Genomic DNA, 22,638 nt, shown 5'->3' on the forward strand with positions numbered 1-22,638 from the left:
AGGTGGCAAATGAAGTTTAACATTGACAAATGTAAAGTACTACACATGGGAAACAGCAACCCCAGAGCAACGTATCAACTCTGTGGTACAACACTGACAGTGGTAGAGAATGAAAGGGACTTGGGGGTGGTTGTGCAAGCAGATATGAAGTTCTCTGAGTAGTGCAGACGGGCTGCAAGAGTAGCTCATGGAGTATTGTCAATGATATACAGGAATTTTTCCAGCAGGGATAAGGAGGTGATTATTCCATTGTATAAGGCGATGGTCAGGCCACCCTTGAGTACTGTATACAGGTCTGGAGGCCTCATTTCAAGAAGGATGTAGAGCTGCTGGAACGAGTACAGAGAAGGGCAACAAGATTAGTGAATGGAACAAAGGGGTGCTCTTACGAAGAAAGGCTTATGTTTTGCAAATTACAGTGTCTGGAGACTAGGCACCAGCGAGGTGATCTGATAGAGGTGTATAAAACCTTGAATGGTTTAAGCATGCTCAATGCTGATGGGATTCTTCCTCTAGCTCAGAATAATCACCTGAGAGGGCATAAATTCAAATTGAGGAAAGACAGATGTAGGATAGACGTGCGGAAATTTGCCTTTAGCCAGCGGGTGGTTGGTTGGTGGAACAGACTTCCATCCCTTGTGGTGGAGGTTGATAGCCTAAATAAGTTTAAGGCTCAGCTGGACAGGTATTTTGAACGAACAGAGGGGTGAAGTGGAAGTGTTTTTTTTTTTTTTTTTTTTTTGGGCTGATGCTGCATAAGCTTGCTTTCTTGCATCAAATGCCTCTACTAATGCTAATGCTAATGGTCTGAGACAGTATTTAAATTCTATACAGTGGGACCAACTGATGATGTTACCAACAGCAAACTCAAAATGGGAAGCATTCAAGGAACTAATCTTGGAGGCTACCAGGCTTCACATACCAACTAAGAAATATTATTCAAGGTTTAGGCCTAAATGGTTGTCAGATGAACTAATGAGACACGTGGCAGAGAAGAAAAATGCATGGGATACATACAAATTAATGGGTGACATGGAAGCCTATGATAGATATAAGTTGGTCTGTAACCAAGTCACAAAGGAGATTAGGCAGGCAAAGGCAGACTACGAAAAATCCTTGGCAAAGGATGCAAAGAAAAACAGTTCTTTACCTATTTAAACTCAAGAAGGAAAGGGATGAATCAGATTGGTCCACTGGATATTGATGGTTCAACAGTTGAGGATCCTGCTCAGGTGGCTAACAATCTAAACGAGTATTTTGCATCTACATTCACGCATGAGGAGTTACTCAGGAAGGAGAATGATGTAGGTAAAGTAAACATTGGCAGTGAGCTGGATGATTTTGTAATAACTGAGAGGAAAGTGGAGGAGAGATTGTTGAGGATAAACATAAAAAAGGCACCTGGGGTGGATGGGATCTATCCAGTTATATTAAAGGAGGCAGCAAAGGAAGTAAGCAAACCCCTAGCCATAATTATGAGAGCTTCTTTGGACTCAGGGGAGGTACCCATAGACTGGAGATGTGCAAATGTAACCCCAATTCACAAAGGAGGATTAAAGGCTCACACAAGTAATTATAGACCTGTTAGTTTAACTTCTGTTCCAGGTAAATTAATGGAGGCACTGGTTAAAGAAGCACTGCAGGATCATCTAGACAAGAATTCAGTTATAGCTCAGACGCAGCATGGTGTTGTTAAGGGTAGGTCTTGCCTGACCAATTTGACTGGATACTATGATGTAGTCACAAAAGAACTGGATGCAGGGAATAACTTTGATATTATATATTTGGATCTTAGAAAGGCTTTTGATACTGTTGCACATGGAAGCCTGCTGCACAAATTGGAGCAGTGTGGCATTGGAGGCAAATTGCTGCTATGGATAAGGGGATGGTTGAGTGGCAGAAGACAGAGAGTGGTAATCAATGGACACTGCTCAACGTGGACTAATGTTATTAGTGGAGTTCCTCAGGGGTCAGTGTTGGGTCCGTTGTTGTTTTCAGTGTTTATGAATGATATTGATGATGGGATATCAAGTTTAATGTCCAAGTTTGCAGATGATACAAAGGTTGGCAGGGTTGTTAAGGACACTACTGACGCTATGCTTCTGCAACAGGATCTGGAAAGGTTGAACAGATGGGCTGAGAGGTGGCAAATGAAGTTTAACATTGACAAATGTAAAGTACTACATATGGGAAACAGTAACCCCAGAGCAACACATCAACTCTGCGGTACTACACTGACAGTGGTGGAGAATGAAAAGGACCTGGGGGTAATTGTGCAGGCAGATATGAAGTTCTCTGAGCAGTGCAGACGAGCTGCAAGAGTAGCTCATGGTGTCTTGTCAATGATATACAGGAATTTTTCTAGCAGGGATAAGGAGGTGATTATTCCCTTGTATAAGGCAATGGTTAGGCCACATCTTGAGTACTGTATACAGGTCTGGAAGCCTCATTTCAAGAAGGATGTAGAGCTGCTGGAACGGGTACAGAGAAGGGCAACAAGATTAGTAAATGGAACAAATCGTTGCTCTTACAAAGAAAGGCTTAAGTTTTGCAAATTACAGTCTGGAGACTAGGCACTGGCGAGGTGATCTGATAGAGGTGTATAAGGCTTTGAATGGTTTCAGCATGCTCAATGCCAATGGGATTCTTCATCTTGCTCAAAATAATCACCTCAGAGGGCATAAATTCAAATTGAGGAAGGACGGATGTCGGATAGATGTGTGGAAATTTGCCTTTGGCCAGCGGGTGGTTGGTTGGTGGAACCGACTTCCGTCACTTGTTGTTGAAGTTGATAGCCTAAACAAATTTAAGGCTCAACTGGACAGGTATTTCGAACGGAGGGGTGAAATGGGAGTGGTGTGTTTTTTTTTTTTTTTTTTTGGCTGATGCTGAATAAGCTTGCTTTCTTGCATCATATGCCTCTACTAATGCTAATAATGCTAATGCTGGTAAAATCAGACTTTCTGTGATCAGACGAATTTTTTTTTTTGCCACCAGTTCGGCTACTAAATAGTTACTACTTGTTAGTTACTCGGCTACTACTTCTTGTGCTTTATCAGAAATTTTAGCCATACCATAAAATTCTGTACCTTGTTTTCTAGTAGTGGCCTGCAATCTTTTAAAATACTCCACAGTTTTGGACAATAAATTCTCATGTTTTGTAGAAAAATGACGCTGCAATTTACTCTGCACCATTGATTCATTCAACAATTTTAAACCACATATCACACACAGAGGTAGAGGACAATCTTGGGTACCAGTATATGAAAATCCCATCGTCAAATAATCATCATCATATTTAGGACAACATGTTTTCTTCTTTATTGAGGTTGATGGTTGCTCGCTTTTGTTGTCATCTCCAAGCTCATTGTTATCAATTTGCCTCTTCTGATTTCCTTTCACTAAGAATTTATCCATTGCTAATAATTTCTAAAAAAATTAAGGTTACTTCTAAAATGTACTAATACAGTTAATTTAAAGTACCTATTCTACATGAATTAACTGAATATGGCGTTTTAGAGATATAAAAACACAAAAAGTACTTTTAAAACACAAAGGAAATTTCTTATTATGCTGCTGACAAGTTGCAGCTATTGCACTTATGCAACTGCAGAGTGCCTGGGAGAGACTCTCAAGTGATAAGAATGGCCAAATAAAGGTGTACAGATCTACTACTAGGAATCAAAAGCTAAATAAAGGATTAAACGTGAACAGATCTAGCACTGGGAATCAAAATGTGATGTCACATTGGCCGCTGGAAAGGGATGGGGTCGGTGTGGTGTAAATAAATGAATTTTTTATTTTAATTAATTATTATTATAAAACTTGGATTTATTAATTTTTTTATTTGCATTTTCAGCAGCACACCTGAAGCATATGCATGCCACACAGGTTGAGAAACACTGGTCTAGAGACTAGGTACCTGCAAGATGATCTCACTAAGATGTATAAGGCCTTGAACAGTTTGAGAAGCTCAATGCTGAGCAAATTCTTCTTCTTGGTCAGATTATGAACCTGAGGGGGCAGAAACTCAAAGTGAGAAAAGACAGTTGTAGAACAGGTGTATGGAAGTTTGCCTTTAGCCAGCAAGTAGTTGATTGCTGGAACAGACTTCCATCTGTTGTTGTGGAAGTTGATAGCTTAAATAAGACCTGGAAAAATTTTAGGAGCAAATGGATGAGTGAAATGGAAAGTGTTTTTTTTTTTCCCTTTTCCGCTTTTGACTGATGCTGTATAAGCTTTCTTGCATTGCTAATGCAAATGCAAACTGTATTTAAATGTTCTCCTCTTATGAATGCATTAAGAATCCATTCTCAGATCAGCTGCAAATCACACACTTAACTTTCCTTCCTTTTCATTCATCCTTTCTGTTCTTTGGAATACCTTCTCTGTATGTAACCTTCTTTTCTATGTATCTCCTGAAAATTACAAATTATTATCCACAGAAATTTCCAACCATTGCTAACATGCATCATCTGAGTTCTCATTACATGGCACTATAGTAATAGACTAAACTGGTGCAATAATAATATTGTAATATTTTAGTCTGAAATAATTAAAAATGTAAAGGCTTGAGACAGATGAGAAAGGTTGTCACGAGTCACTCCAATCATATGCAAACTTGGGGTCACAAAATATTATATATGCGGTATGTACATAGACCAATGTTATTCCTATGCGGTTTGAGGTGTAAAATATTTTTGCTTAGTTAATGTAGAGGGATACGATGCAAAGAAAACCATTCATTGTGTATCCTAATATTCCATCTGCCATTACACCAGTCCCACATGGAGATAACCCGCCAATTCCATTCCCTCCACTTATGTTAGAGAATATAGCAGAAGACAATGCTGAAAGCAAAGCTTCTGAAAGTGAAACTGAAATGTACACACCTGGAGACAGAGTTCACTACTAAACAGTTTTCACAGCATGAACTCAATGGTCTCAAAAATGAATTTAAAAATCTCCTACCACATGGGATGTTTTCAGTAGTGGGATTCAGCCGGTTCGGCAGAACTGATACCTAATTTTTTGTTGAGTTCAGCGAACCGGTTGTTAAAATGGCACTTCTGATCAGGGTTCTCTCTAAGGTGAGAGCCTGGGCAGCCACCCAATGTGGAAATCACAAATTTACATTAACGTTCATCCACACAACAGCGTATTCCAAGAACCTGTAGTAATGTTCATTCCATCCATAGGTGTAGACGGGCCTAAGCTTGTACTATTTATTTATTCATTTCATCAAACTCATTATACCTTTGATGAAATACTACATTTTTATTCCCTCACATTTGTTACTTAAGTAAACAAACGTATAACGTAAAGAGAAAAAAAAGGGCCAAACATCCAGGGGGTGACACACTGTCATTTGTTTCAGCTTTGTGTTACACCCTAAATTCACACGGGATATTATGAGTGCGTTGGTGTTCCCCAATAAATAAAAACAATAGGCAGCTAGGACACAACAAACCAATAGAAATATAGATTTCAAAGATTATCTTATCGCCCATTTCGGAAGCCGTGGAAGAATGTTCTTCAATGTTGGAATCCTTATGCCAGTGTGCATGTGGTAATTAAGACGTTTTTATCACAACTTTCCCATGACAAACAGGTTTGTCGTACACATTATTGTATCGTATTTAATCTGCATAGCCTATGCCATTTATTAATTCAGCAAGAAATTTTCGTTTAGTATCGATAAAATGTATGTTCTGACTGATCAGCATAGTATAAGCATAGTGCTTTGTTTATAAAAGTTTATGATATGACCACACGTGGACAGAACCAGTAAAAATATTCAAATATATAGGCACATATCTGCTCCTGCTCTATAATATATTAAAATAAAACATTTTTAAAATGTTTTGCAGTAGCCCTTAAAAGGATGAAAAGGCAACAGAGTTTGACAGATTTTTTTCAATAAGAAACCAAAATCAGAATTTGTTATATCAGAATTAGCCTTGGATGGTACAAAACAGTCACAAGCACAACCACTCCAACTTGAAGTAAGCAGCACGTCAATTATTGAAATAAAAAATGATAACAACTCCAAAATTGAAAATAATCTTCCTGAATGCTAGACAGTGCAACAATATAACAATTTTAAAGAAAAATATGACAGACTGGTAATTTTTAACAAAAAGTTAGGTTGCGAGTATTGTGCAAAATATGACTTTATAAAAGAGAAAAGTGTTCATGTGTCAAAAGAATGGAAATGTTTTCAGATTGAGGAATCAGGGTAAAATAAAGACGTACAACAAGCTTCTCTAAGTTAAAAAATGAAAGAACATTTTTCATCAAAAGCTCATAACATTTGTAAAGAAAACTTAAAACAATGTGAGCAGGATTCAATTACAAAAGTAATAGATACGATGAATTAAAAATATTTAAGTGATACTTGTAGAGTATTTAATACAGTTTACAGCCTGGCAAAAAGATGTAAACCATTTTCAGACACAGAAGATGAGATAGAAGTGCAAATTAAAAATGGATTAGATATGGGAATACATTCTCGTAAAACTGCTGTGAAAGTAGTTGATTTCATTGCAAAGGGAATTAAAAAATAAATATTTAATAAAATTATTGAAAATAATCTGAAAATATGTTTGATTATTGACGAGGCTTCAATGATATCCTGCAAACCAGTTATTATACTTTTCTTAAAAGGTGAGGATTCAGTTACATCACCAACAATTTTCATTGAACTAGTTGAATATTATTTAACAATATTATGTTAAATAATATTGGGCTCACTAAGAACTACCTAGAAAAAAAATTTAATAGGATTTTGCTCCGATGGTGCCAGCATTATGCTTGGGATAAAATCTGGGGTGAGCAATAGGATTGCAACAGTTTCAAAACATAATATTAATCATAATAATAAGCAATGTTTAAATCATTGCCTCCATCTTGTTTTAGATGATTTAATAAATGAAATAAAGCAAGTAAATCATTTTAAAATATTTATTGATAAGATATATACTATTTTTCATCAATCCAATAAGAACCAAATTGAACTTTCCAAAATATCCGAATAACTTTTTTCCAAGTTGTTCGGATATTTTTTCTCAAAAAGTTGATGAATTAATTACTTCAGAAACCTTAAAAAATATAAAATTTGTAGAAAATCATCGATTTGTCGGGCTTCCTCGGGAAAGACTTTTAGAAAACATCGTAATGAATTTGAAAAAAAAATGGATTGTGAACATTTAAAAGCAAGTTGTAGCCAATTTCAAGATAGGAATAAATTACAATTTCTCAATTTTTTGGAGCCAGATTGAAATTATAAAGATTGGTAGTTTTGGGACCCAGATGGGCTGCCTGTAGTTTAAGGTCAACCCTAGCTGTGTGGCTAGGGTTGACCTTAAACTACAGAAATAGTGATGTACAAAAATAGTGATGTAATGCTTATCCTGCACTACATCACTATTTTTATTCATCACTATTTTTTATTTTAGGCTGCCTGTCTTGAAAATATATATTTTATAACTGATTTGGCATTGATGATTGATATTTTAAATGAAATTTCTCTTCTTTCAAATGCACTGCAAGCAAGAAATATAGACATAATAAAGTCTGAAAAACTCGTGATAAGATCTATTAAAGCATTTCAAATGCTCAGAAAGAAAAGGGTCCATAGAAAAAAAAAAGTTGATGAATTAATTACTTCAGAAACCTTCAAAAATGTAAAATTTGTAGAAAATCATCAATTTGTCGGGCTTCCTCGGGAAAGACTTTTAGAAAACATCGTAACGAATTTGAAAAAAAAAAAAAAGACTAATGGATTGTGAACATTTAAAAGCAAGTTGTAGCCAATTTCAAGATAGGAATAAATTACAATTTCTAAATTTTTTGGAGCCAGATTACTGGAATATTGAAGAAGTACTAGTTCCATGGAAAGAAGCTGAAGAACAATTGCTCGTATTTAATAACATTTTTAATTACCAAATTGATATTAATGATTATCGAGATTTCGTGGAAAACGTTTTAAAAAATTCCCAGAATTATGCAATTCCTGAAAGTGTTCAAAGAGCTAAAAATGTCAGAATAATTGCTGTAAGTTCAGCAGAAGCAGAAAGGGGTTTTTCAAAGATGAACATAATATGTTCAGAGAAGAGAAATCACCTAACTGTTTCTAATATATCAAACACAATGACTATTAGTCTAATCGGCCTACCTCTAAAGGAATAGGATCCTACTCCTACAGTGAAAAGATGGTTAGGAATAAATCACTCAGCCGATGATGCTCGGATAAAAGCGAAGAAAATTGCAAGTGAGGATGCCAATCAAGAAGCAATATGGAAATATCTTAAATAACAGTTTTGTTTTTTGTCAGGTATTATTTAATATTTTTTCATTAATATTTTAAAACTCTTTCTTATAACATAATCTAGTTTTGTGGACCTCTTTTATTGTTCTTATTTAAGTATTAACTGCATGAAATAAAACTACCTTTCCATATATAGTTTTTTTATACTTAGAACAGTCATTAGGGCAGGGAACCGGTTGTTAAATTATTTGAATCCCACCACTGGATGTTTTTCTCATGGAAAGACACAAAATGAGAACTAGTCCTCTACTTTCTAAGCACATTCTTTTTTTTTTTTGCAGTAATATAAATGACAATGAACTATATAGGAATTAGTTACAGTCCTGCACAGTGGAGATTTTTTACTGACTTGTTATCAAGAGGAGTCTCAAAGGTGTGTTTCTCCACAATAAAATACATATGGATCACTTCCAGTAGCTCACTCTGTGCATTTGAAAGAAACTTGAAGTATCTTTAAAATGAAAATTACACCTTGAAGAAGTTGCTGAGAAATATTAAATTTGAAGAACATGGTTGGTTAATCTTTGCTGACTTTGAAGTGATAGGCATGTTACTTGGACATAATGTTGCTTGTCAAGCAGCATCAGGGGTCTGCCCACAACTCTATGTTGCAGTACAAACTCTATAAAGGACAGAGATAGTGTAAGTTTTGGAGTTGGTCTGTTGTTCTTCTGGCCATTTAGCAGAGGGGCCCTTAGTGAAAACTCATGTTGCCTCTCCTTCGCCCCATGAAGACAGACCAGGGGTATTAGCATTAGTAGAGGAATATGATGCATGCAAGAAAGCAAGGTTATATTAGCATCATACAAAAAAAAAAAAAAAAAACAACAACAAAAAACACTTCCCATTTCACCCATCCATTCACTCCAAACATTTGTCCAGTCCTTTTAAGCTATGAACTTCCATAACAACAGATGAAAGTTTGTTCCAGCAATCAACCACCTGCTGGCTAAAGGCAAATTTAAACAATCTATTCTACAACTGTCTTTCCTCAATTTGAAATTATGCCCCCCCCCCTTAAGTGCATAAACTGAGCAAGAGGAAGAAACCCAACAGCTTGCACAAACTATTCAAGGCCTTATACAATTGAATGAGATCACCTTGCAGGTGCCCAGACTCCAAATGCTGCAATTTGCAGAACTTAAGCCTTTCTTGTAGGAGCAACCCTTTGCTCCCCTCACCAATCTTGTTTCCCTTCTCTGTACTCATTCCAGCAGCTCTACAATCCTAACAAAAATTAGGTCTCCAAACCTGCATGCTGTATTCAAGGTGTGGCCTGACGATTGCCTTATACAAAGGGATAATCACCTCATTATCCTTGCTAGCAAAATTTCTGTATATCATTGACAAGACCCCGTGAGCTGCTCTGGCCGCCTGTCTGCACTGCTCAGAAAACTTTATATCTAACTGCACAATTATCCTCAGGTCTTTTTCATTCTCCAGTATCCTGAGTGTACCACACAGCTGGTACGTTACTCTGGAGTTATTTCTACCCAAATGCAATACTTTGCATGTCTCATTGTTAAACTTCAGTTGTCACCTCTCAGCCCATCTGCCCAATTTGTTGCAGTAGCATACTGTCATCCAGAACCCTACCAACCTTCGTATCATCTGCAAACTTGGACATTAAGCCTGATATACATGCATCAATGACAATTGATAAATACAGAAAACAACAATGGGACCAATACTGAATCCTGAGTGACTCCACTAATAACATTAATCCACAAAGAGCTGCATCCACTGATTAGCACTATCTGCCTTTTCCCACTGAACCATCCTTTTAACCATAGCAGCAACTTGCCCTTAATGATATACTGATCCAAATTGTACAGCAGTCTTCCATATCCAACAGTATCAAAAGCTTTCTTGAAATTCAAGTATATGATTTCAAAACATAATTTTGCATCCACTTCGTAGTATCCAATCAAATTGGTCAGACAAGACCAATTAAGTTTTCTTCCTTAACAAACCCATGCTGTGTTTGAACTATAACTCCTGTCTTGTCTAGATGATCTTGCAATGCTTCTTTAACAAGTGACTCCATTATTTTCCCCAGAACAAAGTTACGCTAACAGATCTGTAATTACTTGTGTTACCCTTTGATCCCCTTTTGGAAATTGAAGGTATATTTGCACATCTCTGGTCTGTGGTGATCTCCCCTGAATATAAGGGGAGAATATTATGGCTAAGGATTTGCTTACTACTTCCTTTGCTGTTTCCTTCAATATAACTGGATAGATCCCATCCACCCAAGGTGTATTTCTTATGTCTAACTTCAATAATTTTTCCTTCACTTTGCTCTCATTTATTACAAAACCATTTAGTTCCCTGTAAGTTTGATAAACGTCTGTCCTCCACTTCTGTACAGAATTCCTCATATGTGAATGTAGATGCAAAGTACTCATTCAGTTTGAATGAGCAGGATCATCAACAGTCGAACATCAATATCAAGTGGATCAATCTGATTCATCCCCTTCCTTCCAGTTACATAAGTAAAGAAGTCTGGGTTTTTTTTTGCATTCTTTGCCAAATATTTCTCATAATCTGCTTCGGTTGCCTTACCTCCTTTGTCATATGATTACAGACCAGCTTATATCTACCAATGGCTTCTTTGTCACCTGATAATTTATATGCATCTCATGCATTTCGTCTTTGCCACAAGTCTCATTAGTTCATGTGACATCCATTTATGCCTAAACCTTGAACAGTATTTCTTAGTTGGTATGAAAAGCCTAGTAGTTTCCAAGAGTAAATTCCTTGAATGCCATTTAGAATTTGCATCATCAGTTGGTTCCACTCTTTACAGTTTAAAAGCTGAATTAATGATTGTTTTCTCCAGCAGCATGTTCAAGAGGCAACCAGAGGGAGTAATACGCTTGATCTGCTTATCAACAGTGATTATTCATGCATAAGGATCTGTATATAAAGCAACCACTAGGTGGCTGTGATCACGGATTACTGATGTGGAATTTACTTTAAGATGTAACTACCATCAAGGGTAAAGTGAAGGAATTTTGCTTTCGTAAAGGAGACTACTGTGGTCTCAGACATTTTCTGAGGAACTAATCTTGGATTAAGCTTTCAAGGAATTAATCTTGGAAGCTACTAGGCTTTTCATACCAACTAAGAATTACTGTTCAAGATTTAATCTTAAATGGATGTTAGATGAACTAATGAGACTTGTGGCAAAGAAGAAAAATGCATGGGATGCACATAAATTATCAGGCGACACAGAAGAATATAGTAGATATAAGCTAGTCTGTGTAATCAAGTTAGTTGCAAAGGTTAGGCAGGGGAAGGCAGATTAAGAGAAATTTTTGGCAAAGGATGCAGAGCAAAACAGAAAAGACCTCTTTACGTATGTAAACTGTAGAAGGAAGGGGATGAATCAAATTGGTCCTATTGTTATTGATGGTTTGACAGTTGATGGACCGTTGATGGTGTTGATAAAGGGATGTTAAAAAAAAAAAGTGGAAGAAGACAGACTGGTTATCAATTGGCAATGTTCTTTGTGGACTAATGTAATTACTAGGTCCCCCACACATGATGGCTGTCTATCAGGCTTAATTGTCTAAGTTTACAGAGGTGCAAAGGTTGGCAGGGTGGTTAATGACAGTAATGATGGTATGCTGCTGCTGCAACAACAGTAATCAGTGTGAGCTACGGCAACAAGATCTATTAAAATTGTGTCAATTAGTTGGTTTTTTTTTGGTAGTTGTTGGCGCATCGGCTTCTGTGGCCATAATGCACCTCCCAAGGTTTTTGCAGTACTTTGATCCAAGCCCGAGGCGGGATTCAAACCCGCGACCTTTGGGTTGCCAGGCAGGCACTTTACCCACCCGGCTAGCCCAGTCGGCATTAATTAGTTGAGAAATGGTTCAAGTTTAACATTGACAAATGTAAGGTAGCAGTAATCCAAGAGTAACTTATTACTACACTCAAGGTAGTGGAAAACGAAAAAGATTTGGGAGTAATTGTGGAGTAAGATATGAAATTCTCTGAGCAGTACAGACATGCTACCAGGACAGAACTGTAGTGTATAAAGTTCTGGAGGCTTCACTTTAGGATAGATGTAGATTGCTGGAACAGGTGCAGAGAACTGCAACCAGATTGGTGAAGGGAACAGACTGGTGCTCTTAACTACAAAGGCATCAGTTCTGCAAAATGGTGTGTTGACATTATATTTGAACTTCTGTAGATTGTCATTTTCAGGAAATACATATGAAGGAAGGTTGTTCCAGAAAACAGAAATTGAATAAATAAATAAGGAAGAAGAAAAGTTGTGTCTGTGAGTTTGAAGTTGGACAATAAAAGGATATTGACTGGTTGTGGCACATGTTTGGAGTGCTTTGAAAAATAGAGCGGGAATTATAGAAGCCAATTCGGGAGAACAGTGTCCATGGAAGTATCTATAAAAAAGGTATGCAGCAGAAACAATGTCTATGAAATAGAGAGTGGCAAGACATCTGTTAGAGATGAGTCATTAATTAACCTAACTGCCCTCTTTTGAATGGAACCTGGAAGCCTGAGAGATGTTTTGGGGGCACTGCCCCAGATGTAGGAATAACATTCCATGGTAGGGCGGATCTGCAATTTGTTCAGAGTGAAGACCTGTTTCGAAGAAAACTTAATGCAGATAGTGAAAGAGAAAACCCAATTTTTTAGATTCAGAGGAAACAATATTTATAATGTGCTTATTATAAATCTCTTATTCCAAAAGAGATTATAAGTCAGGAGTAATCCCCAATAGAGATATGTGATCTTGCCTAGAATCAGAGTGTCATCAAAGATACGCATAGGAGCATAAGGTAGTAGGAGTAATAGAGGCATGTGATGCAAGAAAGCAAGCATATGAGCTTAAGAAGCATCAGCCAAAAAAAAAAAAAAAAAATTTCACATATCTATTCCTCCTAAAAGTTTGTCCACTTCCTCCTTGAATTTATTTAAGCTATCAATTCCCACAAAAACATATGAAAGTTTGTTCCAGCAAATTAACCACCCGCTGGCTAAAGGCAAATTTCCACACTTCTCTTCTATAACTGTCTTTCCTCAATTTGAATTTATGCCCCCTCAGGTTCATAATCTGAGCAAGTGGAGGAATACCATCAGAATTCAGCGAGCTTAATCAATTCAAGGCCTTGCAACTCAATCAGATCACCTCGCAGGTGCCTAATCTTCAGCCTTTGCAGTTTCCTGAACTTAAGCCTTTCTTGGTAAGAGCTCAACTTCGTTCCCTAACCAATCTTGTTGCTCATCTCTGTACGTGCTTAAGCAACTGTACATCCTTCCTAAAATGAGGCCTTGAGACCTGTCCGCAGTACTCAAGGCGTGGCCTGACCATTGCTTTATACAAAGGGATAAACGCCACCTTTTCCTTACTAGCAAACTTCCTGTATATCATTGATGACTTGTTCTGGCAGCCTGTCTGCATTGCTCAGAAAACTTCATAGTTGACTGCACAATTACTCCCAGAGCTTTTTAATTTTCTACCACCCTAAGTGTAGTACCATTTCTCTGGGGTTACTTCTACCCATATGCAGTACAGGAACTCCCCGACTTAGGTAAAACTTTACTTACGCAAATTCGACTTTATGCAAGTTTTTGCTGGCCAGTGCAAACTGAAAAAAATATGGAAACGTATTTTGCATCTGTAGGGATAAATGGAGGTATGGGCATCCGCAGAGATGTTTATTATTTGTTTAAATATAGCATTAGCATTAGTAGAGGCATTTGATGCAAGAAAGCAAGCTTATGCAGCATCAGCCAAAAAAAAAAAAAAAAAAAAAAAAAAACCACTTCCACTTCACCCCTCTGTTCGTTCAAAATACCTGTCCAGCTGAGCCTTAAACTTATTTAGGCTATCCACCTCCACTACAAGGGATGGAAGTCTGTTCCACCAACCAACCACCCGCTGGCTAAAGGCAAATTTCCGCACGTCCATCCTACATCTGTCTTTCCTCAATTTGAATTTATGCCCTCTCAGATGATTATTCTGAGCTAGAGGAAGAATCCCATCAGCATTGAGCATGCTCAAACCATTCAAGGCTTTATACACCTCTATCAGATCTCCTCGCTGGTGCCTAGTCTCCAGACACTGTAATTTGCAAAACTTAAGCCTTTCTTCGTAAGAGCACCCCTTTGTTCCATTCACTAATCTTGTTGCCCTTCTCTGTACTCGTTCCAGCAGCTCTACATCCTTCTTGAAATGAGGCCTCCAGACCTGTATACAGTACTCTAGGTGTGGCCTGACCATTGCCTTATACAAGGGAATAATCACCTCCTTATCCCTGCTGGAAAAATTCCTGTATATCATTGACAATACTCCATGAGCTACTCTTGCAGCCCGTCTGCACTGCTCAGAGAACTTCATATCTGCCTGCACAACCACCCCCAAGTCCCTTTCATTCTCTACCACTGTCAGTGTAGTACCACAGAGTTGATACGTTGCTCTGGGGTTGCAGTTTCCCATGTGTAGTACTTTACATTTGTCAATGTTAAACTTCATTTGCCACCTCTCAGCCCATCTGCTCAACCTTTCCAGATCCTGTTGCAGCAGCATAGTGTCAGTAGTGTCCTTGACAACCCTGCCAACCTTTGTATCGTCTGCAAACTTGGACATTAAGCTTGATATACCATCATCAATATCATTTATAAATACAGAAAACAATAATGGACCCAACACTGAGCCCTGAGAGACTCCACTAATAACATTAGTCCACGATGAGCAGTGTCCATTGATTACCACTCTCTGTCTTCTCCCCCTCAACCACCCCTTTATCCATAGCAGCAATTTGCCTCCAATGTCACACTGCTCCAATTTGTGTAGCAGTCTTCCATGTGCAACAGTATCAAAAGCCTTTCTAAGATCGAAGTATATAATATCAAAGCTATTCCCTGCATCCAGTTCTTTTGTGACTGCATCATAATATCCAATCAAATTGGTCAGGCAAGACTTCCCCTTAACAAAACCATGCTGTGTCCGAGCTATAACTGAAGTCTTGTCTAAATGATCCTGCAGTGCTTCTTTAACCAGTGCCTCCATTAACTTTCCTGGAACAGAAGTTAAGCTCACAGGTCTATAATTACTTGTGTCAGCCTTTGCTCCTTCTTTGTGAATTGGGGTCACATTTGCACATTTCCAGTCTATGGGTACCTCCCCTGAGTCCAAGGAAGCTCTCATAATTATGGCTAAGGGTTTGCTTACTTCCTTTGCTGCCTCCTTTAATATAACTGGATAGATCCCATCCACCCCGGGTGCCTTTCTTGTGTTTATCTTCAACAGTTTCTCCTCCACTTTACTCCCAGTTATTTCAAGATTCTGTAGCTTACTGCTAGAGTTGAATACACCTCTGGCATTCCCCTCGCTGAATAACTCCTCATATGTGAATGTCGATGCAAAATATTCATTTAGTTTGTTAGCTACCTGAGCAGGATCATCAACAGTTGACCCATCAATATCAAGTGGACCAATCTGATTCATCCCCTTCCTTCTAGAGTTTACATAAGTAAAGAACTCTTTGCTGTTTTTCTTTGCATCCCTTGCCAAGGATTTCTCGTAATCTGCCTTCGCCTGCCTAACCTCCTTTGTAACTTGGTTGCATATCAACTTGTATGTATCATAGGCTTCTGTGTCATGTGTTAATTTGTAAGTATCCCATGCATTTTTCTTCTCTGCCATATGCCTCATTAGTTCATCTGACATCCATTTTGGCCTAAACCTTGAACAATATATAATACCAAAATATTCTGCTATTCTCGAACCAATAACCGAAACATTACAAGCCATAGATGTAGATTTACTAGCCGCTCACCAACATATTGAGGACTTACTTAAAATATTTGCATTTCATAGGGAAAAATCTGAAGAAAAATTTGAAGAGATTTATAAGCTTTCACTAGATATGGCTGAAAAATTAACAATGAAAATAGAAATACCGAGACAATGTTCCATACAGAAATATAGATGCAATTATCCTGGAATCACACCTGATTATGGGATAAATATTATCGGCAATCAATATTTATCCCACACTTAGATTCTTTAATTTCATCCTTAAAATCAAGATTTTCCTCAGATAACGAAATATCATTTTCAGTATTTCAGTTTCAGCCCAAGAATATTCTAAAAATAGATAAAATAAAGTTCCAAAACAACGTCAAAAGAGTAAGCGAAAAATACAATTTACAATATTTAGAAATAGAGGCAACAACGTGGTATGAAAAATGGACAAATTTTCCTTCGACTGATATTCCCCAAACTTTACCAGAAGTTTTGGAACATTTCGATTATTTCCCTTATATTAATTCGGCAATAACTATTGGTATGACATAACCTGTTACGACCTGTACCATTGAAAGAAGTTTCAGCACCTTGAAACGTGTGAAAACATGCTTAAAGTCCACTATCCCAGAAACTTGCTTATCAGGTTTATGTATGATTAGTGTGCATAGGAAGAAACTAGAAGAGGAAGTGGTTAAAGAAGAAATTTATTGAAAATGTCATCAATAGGTTTGCAAGCGATAGACGAAGAATTCAATTCTTATACAATACGTGATTATTGAAATTATTATTATCTATATATATATTAATTCTTGTTTCCTTTATATTGTCAATTTATATACATTATGTATGCGTTTTTCTATTGATGCAATACTGTATTCTATAATCTACTTGAGAAAAAAAAAACAAAAAAAAATTATTTAATTAAATAAAAATTTATTGATGTAATTATTTGTCTCCAAGCTTTGTCCTCCCGTGGAAAAGTTTCTGTACACACCCCTGAATGGAGGTATCGTAATGTGAATCCAATAACATTTCTTTTTTTTTTTTTTTTTTTTTTGTAATTCTATCCAAGTCCTTGGAAGCTGAAAATTTCGCTATATTACTAAGCTATTGATATCTCTGGGTGGAAATTACTATTAAGGCCTGGGCGGAAATTACTAAAAGTTGTTTAAATGGCGCATGGAAGAAAATATGTCCATGGATAACAATATCTCTCAATATCTGCCCACGGCATGTAAAAGACAGCACATAGAAGGATTTGAAAAAGATGAATAATATGAAGAGGTTACAGATAAGATTGTAAAGGTTGCAGAGCTCCTTCAGTTGGAGGTTGATGCCAAAGACGTGGAGGAGTTAATAGAGGAAGAAGAGAAGGAATTATCTAACAAAGAACTTATTGACTTGCAGGCAGCGATAGTGAAAGAAGAAAATGCTGACAAAGCTCAAGATGAACCAAATGAGGAGCCAAGATGCTTTATCACCAGAGAGATGGAAATAACATTTCTTGAATTTGCATTGGCAATGGTGAGGTTGAGAAGATGGATCCCGACAGCGAACGAGTCTTAAAAGTTAACAGAGGGGTGAATGATATGCTTGCTTGATACAAAGAAATCTACAATGAAAAGAAAAAACCACCGTCCAGACATCCATTAATATGTTATTTTGTAAGGTTGAGCAGCCGAACCCTTCTAAATCTCCACAGCCCTCAACCTCTGCAGCGGCATCCTTATCAGCTGAAGACTGATTCTGGCAACGATGCTCGAGAGGTAAAACTTACTAACGTTATGCTTGTCTCCTCTCTTTTTTTTGAAATTTTATAAATTGCACCCTTTTGTAATTTTTCCTGTGCATGAGATAAAAAATTTGAATAAATACAAAAAATAATTCTATTCACATGTTCGTCAAACATTTCTTTTTTGATTCAATCAATTCAGCGAGCACAGTTGCGAGTGCTGTACAAGCACGGGGGAAATTCCAAGTTATGTAGGGTTCCGTGGAATGCAACTGTTATTTTAATCGGGAAGTGGCTGTACTTTGCATTTGTCAATCTTAAACTTCAGTTGCCACTACTCAGCCCATCTGCCCAAAATTTCTGAATCCTGTTGAAGCAGCACACTGTCATTAACAACCCTGCCAACCATTGTATCATATGCAAACTTCAACATTAAGCCTGATATACCTTCTCCAATACCATTGATAAATATACAAAACAGTGGACTCAACACTGAACCCTGGGGGAGTCCACTAATAAGATTAGTCCTCGAAGAGCAGCGTCCATTGATTACCACAATATCAAGAATATTATCCTCTCTGGTTGCCTGCATAATTATGAGAGCATCTTTGGATTCAGGGGAGGTCTCTGTGGACTGGAGATGTGCAAAATGTATACCCAATTAAAAAAGGACAATCAAAGAGTGACATGATTAATTACAGATCTGTTAGATTAACTTCTTTTCCAGAAAAAATAATAGAGTCACTGGTTAAAGAAGTAATGTAGGACTATCTGGACAGGAGGGTATTTAGACTTCAGTCAGGGCATAGGTTGTTATCTTGTCTGACCAATTTCATTGGATACTCTGATGTAGTGACAAAGGAACTTGATGCAACATAAAAATTTCATACTAGATACTTGGATTTCAAGAAAGCTTTTGATACTGTTGCACATAAAAATATATATAATACTGCTGTAAAAACTGTAGCAGTGAGGCATTAAGGGAAAGTTACTGCTATGGTTAAAGGGATGGTTGGGTGGGAGAAGACATAACGGTTATCAATGGACACTGATCTTCTAGACTAATGTTATCAGTGGAGACCCCCAGGGTTTATTGCTGAGCCCACTGTTGTTATGTATATTTATCAATAATACTGATGAAGGAATATCAGGCATAATGTCCAAGTTTGCTGATACAAAGGTTGGCAGGGTTGTTAATGTCAGTACGCCAATGCAACAGGATCTAGAAAAGTTGGCCAGATGGGCTGAGAAGTGACAACTGAAGTTTTACATTGTAAAAATGCAAAGTACCGTATATGGGTTGCAGTAACCAAAGAAACATGTTCCAACTGTATGGTACTACACTCAGGGTAGTGGAAAATGAAAAAGACTTCATATGAAATTTTCTGAGCAGTGCAGACAGGGTGCCAGAGCAGATCATGGGATCTTATCAATTAACCCCAGGGGCTCACATCTGGTGAGCTGGATATCATCATTCTTCTCTTTCTTGGTGATTTCCTTCTACTTCTCTCTCTCTCTCTCTCTCTCTCTCTCTCTCTCTCTCTCTCTCTCTCTCTCTCTCTCTCTCCCACACACAGGGTAACTCAGAAAATGTTTTTGGCTGGTGCTGCATAAGCTTCAGGCTCCCTTGCACCATAGGGCTAATAATAATAATAATAATAATATACAGGAAGTTTGCTAGCAGGGATAAGGAAGTGATTATTCCCTTGTATAAGGCAATGGTTAGGCTACACCTTGAGTACTGCATACAGGTCTGGAAAACTCATTTCAGGAAGGATGTGCAGTTGCCAGAATGAGTACAGTGAAGGGCAACAAGATTGGTGAGGGGAACAAAAGGGTGCTCTTACCAAGAGCACCCTTTGGTTCCCCTCACTTAAGCTTTTTAAGAAAAGCTTAAGTGAGGGGAACTTAAGGTGTATAAGGCCTTGAATGGTTTGAGCTCAATGCTTATGGGATTCATCCTCTTGCTCAGATTACAAACCTGAGGGAGCATAAACTGAAATTGAGGAAAGACAGTTGTTGAGTAGATGTGCGGAAATTTTCCTTTAGCCAGCAGGTAGTTGATTGCTGGAACAAAATTCCATCTGTCGTGGAAGTTGATGGTTTATATAAATTCAAGAAAGAGCTGAACAAACTTTTGGAGCAAATGGAAGGGTGAAACGGGAATTTTTTTTTTTTTTTTTGGCTGATGCTGTATAAGTTTGCTTTCTTGCATCATATACCTCTGCTAATCCTATTCTTGAATTACTGCACCCCATACACATTACTTTGCATTTGCCACCTTCAGTTGCCACCTCTCAGCCCATCTGCTCAACTTTGCTAGATCCTGTTGCAACAGCATACTGTCATTAACAACACTCCCAACATTCGTGTCATCTGTAAACTTGGACATTAAGCATGATATACCTTCACCAATATCATTGATAAATACAGAATTCAGAAAACAGCAATGGGTCCAACACGGAACTCTGGGGGACTACACTAATAACATTAGTCCATGAAGAGAAGTGCCCATTGATTACCACTGTCTGTCTGTCTGTCTGTTTCTCCCACTCAACCATCCCTTTATCCATAGAAGCAACTTACCCTTAATGCCATACTACTCCAATTTGTACAGTAGTCTTCCATGTGCAACAGCATCAAAGGCTTTCCTAAAATCCAAGTATATGATATCGAAATTATTTTTTGCATCCGGTTGCTTTGTGACCACATCATAGTGTTCAATGAAACTGGTCAGATAAGACTTCCCCTTAACAAACTCATGCTGTGTTTGTACTATAACTACAGTCTTGCCTAGATGATCCTACAGTGCTTCTGTAACCAGTGACTCCATTATTTTTCCGGGAAACTAACAGATCTCTAATTACTCGTTTCACTTTCTGATCCCCTCTTTGATGCAGCCTAACCATTGCCTTGTACAATGTGATAATCACCTCCTTATCCCTGCTGCCAAAGTTCCTGTATAAATTTCTGGAATGTTGTTATTTCTCAATATACCAAAAATTGTAGCACATTGAGCAGGTTTTCTCAAATATAGGTGATTTTGAACATGTTTAACATGGAATCTACTTTAAAGAGTTTTAAAAAAATCCTAAATTAGGTATTTCACAAGATACTCAAATATGCAGAAAAAAAACAACACTAAACTCTGCACAAAAAATCTTGAACATTTACAGATATTATACCATCCAAGTATTACTGAAATATAAATGTCATAAAAATTATAAATATTAATTACCAAATAACACTTTCTTATTTTCATTTTTCACTGAAACTTTTTTTTTTCTTTTAAGAAAGTTAATGAAGATATACTACACACATACAAACAAATATAGAAGAAGGTAACTTTTAATGCTTACTAGTAATTCTACACCAAACATATATCCTCTTCCCAGTTCTGCTATCAAGCCACAGTAATGAACTACACCATCAAGCGGTTCTGAGTCTTCACCCAAATCAACTAAAACACAGCTGTCTTTCCCAATTATTGAAGCCTCATTCATCCAAATTTTATCACTGAAAACCCTAAGACGCTCACAGACAGGGGATACTGGTAATAGGATATTAGCTTCAAATGATGATAATGTTTGCACTTCTGATTCAGTACACACAAGGAATACATCTTCATGATCTAATGACTTCAAATACAGAGTAGAAATAGTCGATGTAATATGTTCTTTATCAACCTCCTGCAAAATACTCCCAGGTAGGAGTTGTATTTCTGTCTCTAAAGCAGATTTTCCATATACAGGTCCAATGTCTCCTATTATTCTTTTTCCATATGAATCCACAAGGAGTATAAAGTTTCCTGTGCAGTCCTTGTTCATTTTCCACACTTAAAATAGTCAACTTTTTACAAATCTATAAAACAAAAAAATCAAATTATTAGCAGAGTTGATTTTTGTATATAATCAAAAATGATTTTGTATATAAACATAATAAAAAAATAAAAAATAATTTTTTTTTAAAAAAATACTGTTTCCATTCAATTATTAATAGTAAAAGGATAAATTAAAATAAAAATGGCAAATTAAGCCAAATTAATTATTCCTTTAGAGCAGTAATTTTTTAAACTTTGTTCCACGACTTCACCTACCCATCTCCTCTTGAAAAAAAAAAAAAATCAACATCCAAAATTTTTTTCTTTTATGACAGCCACATTTGTTATTTGTTATTTGGTTTTTTTTAGGAGCATTAGCAACTAAGGCCATATTGCTCCGTGGATATGCGGTGGTCATTCCCTGACCTTTCCGCATCATCCGTATTTGATGGTGACGGGCTCGAACCCCGGGCCAAATCAAGAAGCGTATGCTATGCACTGCTGCTCCTTCCCACCTGGCTATGGAGGCGCCAGCCACATTTGTAACAGCATTTTAGCTCCATATACATTTCAGCTCTTACACAGTTTGTAAGAGCTAAAAGGAAACTAACTACACAAAAGCACTCTTCACCCAACTCTCACCTCACTGGAACTCTAAGAGAGTACTAAAGGCATTTACAAAACAATTTAAATTTGAATAAGCAGTGCTGTAGTGGAAAGCATGTAGCATCATATATTCTCTGCTTTTTTTTAAGCAAAAGTATATTCTCAACTTTTGATTAATTACCTTTACAGATATTATACCATTGAATTACCACAATTGGCATTGGTGTTTTATGGTTGAACACAATTTAGTCTACCACGTATTTTTAATTACATAAAATGTAACATGCAGCATAATCCAACCTTTCCCCCCCCTGCAGCAGCAGCCTTGTGCATAAATGCCATCTATTCATTAACTCTGTTGTTGT

The 22,638-nt window shown here is 37.2% G+C and overlaps 1 protein-coding gene across 2 annotated transcripts in view; it reads right to left on the reverse strand.

Moving 5' to 3' along the window:
* CYLD (ubiquitin carboxyl-terminal hydrolase CYLD) overlaps nucleotides 1-22,638 on the reverse strand; it is a 645,450-nt gene that overhangs the window by 599,802 nt on the left and 23,010 nt on the right. For both annotated transcript variants that reach the window (XM_090382243.1, XM_090382244.1), the window contains exon 2: nucleotides 21,207-21,708. In XM_090382243.1, coding sequence (XP_090238369.1) covers nucleotides 21,207-21,674 — 468 coding nt within the window. In that variant the 5' untranslated portion in view covers nucleotides 21,675-21,708. The remainder of the gene's footprint in view (nucleotides 1-21,206; nucleotides 21,709-22,638) is intronic.

Source organism: Mastigoproctus giganteus, chromosome 10 (genome assembly GCF_048544385.1).
Source record: "Mastigoproctus giganteus isolate SK-2022 chromosome 10, ASM4854438v1, whole genome shotgun sequence".
NCBI classification, from domain to species: domain Eukaryota; kingdom Metazoa; phylum Arthropoda; class Arachnida; order Uropygi; family Thelyphonidae; genus Mastigoproctus; species Mastigoproctus giganteus.